Source organism: Bubalus bubalis, chromosome 20 (assembly GCF_019923935.1).
Source record: "Bubalus bubalis isolate 160015118507 breed Murrah chromosome 20, NDDB_SH_1, whole genome shotgun sequence".
NCBI lineage: Eukaryota > Metazoa > Chordata > Mammalia > Artiodactyla > Bovidae > Bubalus > Bubalus bubalis.
The window spans coordinates 11,068,117-11,077,179 of NC_059176.1; the positions used below are offsets into that span (position 1 = coordinate 11,068,117).

At 52.3% G+C, this 9,063-nt stretch overlaps 1 protein-coding gene across 1 annotated transcript; it reads right to left on the bottom strand.

Moving 5' to 3' along the window:
- Nucleotides 1-244: 244 nt before the first annotated feature.
- On the bottom strand, nt 245-8,321 carry LOC102414740 (serpin A3-1). Its single transcript, XM_025271442.3, has 5 exons — nt 8,132-8,321; nt 5,673-6,302; nt 2,993-3,263; nt 1,711-1,858; nt 245-661 (listed from the first exon to the last, which is right to left on the bottom strand). Exons 1-5 carry the CDS (start codon nt 8,304-8,306, stop codon nt 470-472), a joined length of 1,416 nt encoding a protein of 471 aa, XP_025127227.3. The 5' UTR covers nt 8,307-8,321; the 3' UTR covers nt 245-469.
- Between the last annotated feature and the right edge of the window lie 742 nt (nt 8,322-9,063).

Here is a 9,063-nt window from a genome sequence, read left to right on the forward strand (position 1 = left end):
ACCTTGGATCAGAGCCCCTGAAAGTGGGCATCAGGCAGCAGGGCCCCTTTCAGTCCTGGACCTGTGGTCCAGCAGGCTTGGTCACAGGTGTGAAGCCTGCCTGCTCCTGGGATGGCTGGAGAGGCTGGGGCAGAGGGAGGGGCTCAGAGTCTGGGGTGGGCTGAGCAGATGTGGTAAGTCGGGGGTGGGGGTGGCCTCAGGGCTCAGGCAGCAGCAGGGTGGAGACACACAGGAAAGAGGCAAGTCCGAGGAAAGTGCTTTATTGCTGTCAGAGATTTCAGAGTCTCCCTGTGACCCAGACACAGATTCCCTGTGCATGTAGAGCTCCCGGCAGAGTCACTGTCACCTCCCCAGAGGTGAGCAGGTGGGGACAGGCAGGGTGGATCCTCAGTGCCCAGGGGTCAGGCTGCACCCAGGGACCTGGGCACCCTGCTCCTTAGAGAGGGTACCCACAGCTCAGAGTGGAGCTCTAGGCTTGACTGGGGTTGGTGACTTTCCCCAAAAAGATGATGCTCTGGGTGTCTTTGAGAACTATGGCAATCAGGAAGGGCCTGTTGACACGCACAATGGTTCTCAAGACCCCTCTTTCGATGGCGACTCCCGTGGCAGCAGCTCCTTCTGTGCCCTCCTCGTCCACGTCCAACGCAGCGCCGTGGCGCACCTGTGGGGACACCAGAGCAGCACCCACTGGAGACGGGGTGGGCCGGGGTGAGCAGTCACCTAGCCCCTTAAAGGGGGCTGACATTCACCCACCTGCCGCTGGCCCATCACTCTGCGGTCCATCTGTTCTATTTATTTGTCCTCCCAACAAACTGTCAACTGGTTTGCATAGTTGTGATACATAGACGTGCAAACTGAAGGCAACGTCTGTGAGTGATGTGCCCAGCATCAGATAGGAAAAGAACAGGGACTCACTCTCCTAACCCAGAGACTGTGCTGTCTCTGAAGACCCCCTAGTATAGGGGGAGGGGCCAGGTCAAGGCATTTTTCTTGCAGGCAACTGTCCACAGTCCCTCCATGTCAAAGCAACTGATGGGTGAGCACTGCTTTCTGCTCCTCTCCTGCCCCAGCTGACATGTCCCTGAGCCCTCAGCTCCCTTGCCTAGGATTGGCTTCCCAGCCCTGGACCACGAAATACCATAGCATCTGTGCCTCCTTTACCAGGTCCTATGGCAGGTGGGGTGCAGGGAAGCCTGCAGGGCTGCCCAGCCACCCCCACCCACCATTCACTCTGGCTTCTCTGTCTCTAGGATCACTGCACCAGGACACTGGGTGTTCTTCTTGCCTACTCTTAGTGCATTTTCATCACGGTTGCTTTACAGACTTTGTTAGTACCTATAACCTCTTACCTGCACCGCTAGCCACCCGAGAACTATACGCTCCTTTTAAAGATGAAAAGTTGGGGGATGCAGAAATGGGATCATTCCCCTCTACAGGCAGTGAAAGATGGAGCCTGATATGGGGTCCACTGCTGTTTCCACTCCGGGTTCTTCCCAATGACAGGCTTCTATGTCACTTTTAATTCAGGGAAGGTGGGATCTGATGTCACTGTGATTGTAACCCAGCTCTCCTGGGCTTGGGGATTCCCAGGGAGGGAGACTGAGTTACAACAAATGCAGTTATTTTGCAAATTACAGGAGAACTGCCATCTGTCTGGACTCCACGTTTAGCGCTCTGATAGGAGGATGATTGTCCAAATTTAAGACTCACCTGGGAGACTACCAGGTCCCCGGTCCCTGTGATTCCTGACAGGTCAGCGTTGTCGAATATTTTCTTAATGCCCATCTGGGAGAGGGTGTCATTCAGTTCATAGCTGCTTTTGATGGAAAATTTTGGCAGGTAGAGTTCATGTATTCGTCTAGGAAACAAGGGAAATAAATTTGAACACCTGCTTGAAAAGATGTCTGCCTTTTCCCACCTCACAGCATGGTCTTCCAACAATTGCTCTTAACCCATCCCTTCTCCCTGGAATAAGGACTCTTGTTCTCAGTTTCTAGACCCCTCCGGCTAAATTCCCTTATTTTGTTACTTATCCATTCCAATCTGCAGGAGTCTAACATGCCAGGCAGGCAGCAGGACAGGGGGAGCTTAAGGAGTCTGCAAGGTCCCAAGTGACCTGAGTCCACCCTCGGAGGGGACCCCGAACTTGCCCAGCTTCCCCTCTCTCTCCTTCTACTCTCCTGCTCTGGCCTCAATAATCCTCAACCACACCAGGCTCACTCCTGCCTCAGAGGCTTTGCCCTGGTTATACCCTTGGCCAGAAATGCTTTTTCCCAACACATCCAGCAGGCTCAGTCTCTCACTGCAACATCACCTAAGGGCCACCCTATTTATGATCACAAACTACCTCTGGATACAATTTTCTTCTCCCTTTTACTGTGCTTTTCTCTCCCCACCTCCCCATTTGTCCCCTCTCAACCTAACAAAGTATTTATATTTATTTCCAGTCTGTCTTCCACAATTATAGAGTGCCATGAGGACAGAGAATTTAGCGTTTTATTTGCTGACCTACCACAGGGTCTAAGTCAGTCCCTGAGGCATAGAATGTCCTCAGTTAACCTATTCAACCAGTGCTGCCTGGGTGAATGATTAAATGAGTGACTACAATGGAAAGACAGTGCCAATATGGTCCTCAGAAACCATCACACCTGGGCCCTCCCCTGATTCTATTCGATCCTTCTACCTTCAAGAGGAGAAGTCAGGGGACAAGCTTGTGAATATTGAGGGTCATGTGGAGTTCTCATGACTCAGCCCTTGTTAATGTGAGCCAAACCTTCAGCTCCCGCCCTTTCAGATGTCATCAACTTATAGAAGGATTTAAGCACTGAGCCAGGCAGGCAGCAAAGGGCAAGGTCATCGTGGGATGGGCTCTCCCATCCTGCCCCTGCCCTGCACATTCCTGAGGCCATATTGCTGGGGGTCAGTAGTAGAGGTAGACGGGGAAGGACCAAGAAGGCAGCTGAACCCACAGCTCTGGGTCCTGGGGAGTCACCTGGGCTGCAGGGAGTTTCGCCACCTCGTCAGTGTCTCTGGGATCAGCTTGGCTTCCAGATGCTGCATTTTGCCCTCATCGGGGAGGATGAAGAGGGCGCTGTCGTTGCTGGTGTACATGAGCTCCACCAGCGTGCAGCCCAGCTCCTCGTCCCGGAAGTAAGGGGTTTCCAGGTCAAGGGTCATCATGGGCACCCTCACCGTCTTGTTGTCGCTCACGTGGAACTCTGCCTGCTCAGTGTGTTTGGGGTCAAAGCGGGTCTTCCATTGGGCTGGAGGCGGGGGGACAGGTGAAGAGTCTGTGAGTGCAAGAGCTGCAGTCTCTCCCTCCTCGGCCCTGGTCCTTGAGTGGGGAAGACCCTCCCATGGCAGCAGCCCCTCTCACCACGTGCCTCTGGGGACGGACCTGCTAGGTGTGACCATACACCTGGGCAGGTGGTTAAGTCCTTGGGGATGGGGGTGAACCCCACAGGTCAGGATTGAGAAGGGGAGCATTAAACAAAGCTGGTTAGTTGTGCTACATGTGAAGTCAACAGGAATGTGGAGGGCAAGGGAGAGATGGGGATGAGGCTGGGCCTGGGGAGATATGGGACCACCTGGTCCATCACGGGGACATGTTAGTGTCCAGGCGTTGGTCGTTGGCTTTGTAGGGAGGACACCTGTCCCCATGGCCTGTGAGCCCGGCTGGAGCAGGAGCCACACGGGGACCCGGAGGGCAAAGGAGGAGGCTTGGGTGTTCCCCAAGGAAGATGGAGACCTTAGTGTCGGGGGGTGGGCTTCTTGGGGAGATTGGAGCCCTGGGGCTTCATGGAGGATATACCCACCCCTGCTTCCTGCTTTGATTCCACCTCTGCCTGTGCCCCCATGGTTAGAGACAGGAGGAGAGGGAAAGCTGGGCTGGTGGGGTACCCCTGGGGAGGAGGAAGTCCTGGGACAGGTCAGGGTGGTAGGAGATTAGAACACAGAAATGTCAAGGAAGAAACATAGTAAATCTGGCCTAGATTATTAACAATTTTCCAGAGAACTGGGAATCTATGGCTTCATTTACAGAGGAAAATACAGATCCAGGAGGGCTGCCCAGGGCTCTGCCAGCAGTTTCCAGTTCAGGGCGAATATGTCCCCCCAGCGGGTGTCCCTTAGGTGCCCGACCACCCTGCAGCGTGCGGAGCAGTGGTCTTCCCTGCATGCGTTAAAAGAAGCTGGGGTTCCCAGCCACTCCAGAGTGACCTTAGAGGAAAGCCCCTTCCTCCAGGCAGCCGAGCAAGTTTGTGAATAAAAAGTCTCCCTATGGCTCAGGCAAAGGGTTAATGGCTCCCTTGCCCTTGTGTGCTGCAGTGACCGCTCTGATTTAGAGAACCTCCCGATAGACAAAGACCCATTAGGAAGCAACAGTTAGAACCAGACATAGAACAGCAGACTGGTTCCAAATTGGGAAAGGAGTATGTTAAGGCTGTATGTTGCTCACCCTGCTTATTTAACTTCTATGCAGAGTATGTCATGGGAAATGCCAAGCTGGATGAAGCACAAGCTGTAATCAGGATGGCTGGGAGAAATATCAATAACCTCAGATATACAGATGATACCACCTTTATGGCAGAAAGCGAAGAAAACTAAAGAGCCTCTTGATGAAAGTAAAAGAGGAGGGTGAAAATTCTAGCTTAAAACTAAACTTTCAAAAAACTAAGATCATGGCATCCAGTCCCATCACTTCATGGCAAATAAATGGGGAAACAATGGAAACAGTGACAGATTTTCTTTTCTTGGGGTCCAAAATCACTGCAGATGGTGACTGCAGCCATGAAACTAAAAGATGCTTGCTCTTTGGAAGAAAAGCTATGACCAATCTAGACAGGGTATTTAAAAGCAGAGACAATACTTTGCTGACAAAGGTGAAAGTGAAAGTGAAGTCGCTCAGTCGTGCCTGACTCTTTGCAACCCCATGGATAGTAGCCTGCACCAAGCTCCTCCATCCATAGGATTTTCAAGGCAAGAATACTGGAGTGGGTTGCCATTTCCTTCTCCAGAGAATCTTCCCAACCCAGGGATTGAACCCAGGTCTCTCACATGGCAGACAGACACTTTACCATCAGCTATGGTTTTTCCAGTAGTCATGTATGGATGTGAGAGTTGGACCATAAAGAAGGCTGAGCACCAAAGAACTGTTGCTTTTGAACTGTCATATTGGAGAAGACTCCTAAGAGTCCCTTGGACTGCAAGGGGATCCAACCGGTCAATCCTAAAGGAAATCAGTCCTGAATATTCATTGGAAGGACTGATGCTGAAGCTGAAACTCCAATACTTTGGCCACCTGATGCGAAGAACTGATTCACCAAAAAACACCCTGATGCTGGGAAAGATTGAAGGCAGGAGGAGAAGGGGACGACAGAGGATGAGATGGTTGGATGGTGTCACCGACTCGACGGACATGAGTTTGAGCAAGCTCCAGGAGTTGGTGAGGACCGGCAAGCCTGGCGTGCTGCAGTCCATGGGGTTGCAAACAGTCGGACATGACTGAGCTACTGAACTGATGGTCAGGACAGGGTCTTAGTGCCCCAGACCCCCTCACCGCTGCCAGCTCCCTCTATGACACCTAAAAACACAGTTGGCTGAGCTGGAATGGAAATAACCCTGAGAACAAAAACTAAAGGTGCATATCCTTCTGAGTCAAACAGGGCACCCACCTTTAAAGTAGATGTAATTCACTAGCACCAACTCCGTTCTTGGGGAAAGGTACTTGAACAGCTCCTCAATTTTCCCCTGAGTTTTATTCTTCACATAGTCATTTATTAGCCTCCTGGCAGCTTCAGCATCCCTGAAGTTGGTCGAGAAGGCCTCTGAGGAGTACAGCACCTGGGCATCTTCTATGAACTTGTCCAGCAGCTTCAGCTCCTCCTGCACAAACATGGCATTGCCCACACTCAGCTGCAGCTGGTTGCTGGGTTGATTGAGCACCTGCAGGAGGTGCTGAAAGCTATGGTGTATTTCTTTCTCCTGGATCTCCGTGAGGTTGAACTTGAGACCTTCCAGGATCTCTGTCAGGGTGGAGCCACGGGCCCCCAGAGACAGGAAGGCCAAGGCTATGGAGACACTCAGCGGGGAGAAGATGACATTCTTATTGGGGTTCTTCAAAGCCAACTGCTTGTAGAGGCTGAAGGCAAAGTCGGTGTTGCTGGAGGCTAATGTGTGGTCATCCACCCTTCTGTGTTGGTCCTTCACCACCACATTCTCTGGGAGGCAGTAGACACTGGAGCAGAGCCCAGCCACCAAGAGCCCCAGAGCCAGGAGGAAGGAAGTTTTCTCTGCTCTCATGTCTGAAAACAAAGCTCCTTAAGTCTCCATGTGTCAGATGACGTCCCAATCCCCACCGCTGTCCCCCGTGGTCTCTGTTCTCTCAGCCCTGCTGCTCTGTGACCTCCCACAGGTAGGAACCTTCCTGGGCTCCCAACACACATGAGGAGGCTCTGGGCTCCCTCTCCCCCTTTGATCAAGTGCTGTGATTGTTACCAATTTCCCCAATGGAGAAGCTGGGCACAGAGAGGGGAAGGGGCTTTTCCAAGGTCACACAGCAAGCCATGGAGGAGTGAAAGTAAGGAGCCTGGGGTGCCTGGCTCCAGAGTGGGGAAGCTGGTGATGGGTGTGAGGTGCTGTCCAGCGAGAACCCATCTCCCTCTTCCCGGGAGCTGATACTGTCAGAGGGGCCTAGGAAGCAGGGCTCCTTTCCCACCATGCCCCCTCTCTGTCCCCCCAGGAAGGAGCCCTGCACTGATCAGAGGACACAGCACCTCTCCCCACCTCTGAGGACAAGGGTGTGACCTCAGGGAGGCTCTCCCGTTGAGGTGCCTGGTCACAGTGAGGGTTCAGGAGAGAGGCCGCCAGAGGCAGCGGGAGCCGTGCTGGAGCCTGGCTGCCCTGAGGAGTGCTGGTGTAAAGAACAAGGAGGGCAGAGCATTCTGCTCAGCCCCTGCCACGTGGACACGTGGAGGGTGTTTCCATCAAGAACCGGAAAAGGCCTCCTAGTGGGGAGAAGCAGGGTGAGCTCAGAGTCTCAGGGACCTGGTCGAGGATTTTGTTTGGACCACTTGTGAGTGCCGTGCAGTGACGAGCGTGACTGCACCTCTCTGATCCTCAGTTTCCACTTCCGTCCAACATGTGGAACGGCTCAGGTGACATACAGGAAGAAGGTGCTTGGCTCCTAAGAGGAGTTCCAGACGTGTCACCCCCTCCACTAGCCACCCTTACTAGGACTCTACAAGTCAGACTGTGATCCCTGGGGACAGAGGACCAAGCTATTGCCCAGAAGCCTCAGGAGAGACTGAGGTCAAACTGGTGACCTCAGCAAAGAGGGCAGTTTCCCTTCAACTTCTGCCTCTCATCTCAGGGTTTAGAGGAAAGAGGGCTGCTGGGGTGATGTTGTGGGGAGGGGAGAAGGGGGAGGAATTGGAAGAGAGGAGCCTGAGTCAAGTCTTGCCCAGAGGCCAGGGGAAAGGTCCCAAACAAGCCTGGGCACGGAGGTAAGCAATTGCCCCAACTTGGGGCTGATGCAACCATTTCATTTCTTTAGAAAAGAGTTAAACATTTTCCTCTAAAATTATATTTGGAAAAGTAGCTCCTGTATATTTGGCCATGTTGGAGGGCTGGCTCTGTTCAGTTCCTGTCTGGCTCTGGACAGATTCCTTTCCTGTCCACTTGGCTGGGGGCCCTGGACAGTGGAGCTCAGAAAACCCCCCTGGATACCCTGCAGCCTCTGCCCAGAGGGATGCATTGCACTAATTCCATCTCCAGGGCTTTCTGAGAGCAGCACCCTGTGCCAGGCAAGGAGACGCACCTCAGGGCCCTCGAGAGAGCTCTGGCCTGATGGTGGATGCACAGCTGGATGGGGCACAGCTGGCTCTAATCACAACTGCAAAGACTCAAAAGCAGAAATGTTCCCTGGAGCCCTGATGGCACGTCCCTCCCTTTGCAGGATGAAAACTAAGACCCAGAGAGAGGACTGGTTTTCAGAAGACTCAGAACCCTCCCAGCATCAGACACATGTCCTCCCGCCTCCCTCCTGCCTCAAGTTCTACTGACCCCTGATCAAGGCCAGAACCACCCTGGGAAAGGGGTCCCTTGCTCCCAGTGTGGGAGCATCATGGATTACCTGCCTGTGAGAGCGGGATGTGGGCAGTGGATCCAGAGCTGCCGCCTGCCCGGATGCTGGAGTTTCCCCAGTGCTGCTGCCTATTTATCCTGCAAAGCTCTCCTCCCAGGCTTGTGAAACATTGGCGGGGACAACACAGGACTCTGTCCTCTGACTGGAATGGGCAGATGACCATTCCTGGTAACAGGTTGGTCCGTTAAACAGGTTAAATCTATTTGAACAACCTAGTTACAGAAACCACTAACTTTTTGTCTGTTAAAACTGAAAATACATTTAAAAAATTTCCCTTGAGAGTGTTTTCTCCTGTTTAAGAAAACTCATGGAAGAGTATGTGTAAATTCAGAAAATATAAAAAAGGAGATTGAAAAATATCCCTGATTGTTGTGATTTTTAAAACAATGTTGGCCTTGTTAGTTTCCCCCCTTTTTATGATATCCTCATTGAGGACCGTGTAATAATCCAAAGACTGTAGGGAAGGACTTTGGAAAACATTCCCTAGAGTTGTGTCACTCTGGGACTGCCCCCCTCGCATTGCGTTGTGTTTCCTTTACAAGCCACCTTTCTTTAATTTGTGTATATGTGTGTACCTGTGTGTATGTGATAGGAATCACCAAACACAATCTCAGATATGTTGTAACAGGTAATGCGCTTTGACTACAGCAAGATTGACTTTCCCAGAGAGGGCGTGTGAGGGCCATGAGAGGGCCTGCAGCCTCTGTCTTCTGGCACCATCTGTCTTTGGGGTTCTGCTGTGTCTCAGCCTTTGTCCTTACCCCTTCACTGTTGGCTTACCCTAAAATAGCTAGCTGACCTTCATCTCTGGCTTTGATGTCCCATTAGATTTCTCTTTGAGCTAATCTCAGGTCTTTCTAGGGCTCATGGGAAAATCCTTCCCTTTTATCCCTCATACTCACAACCCTCCATCCATGACA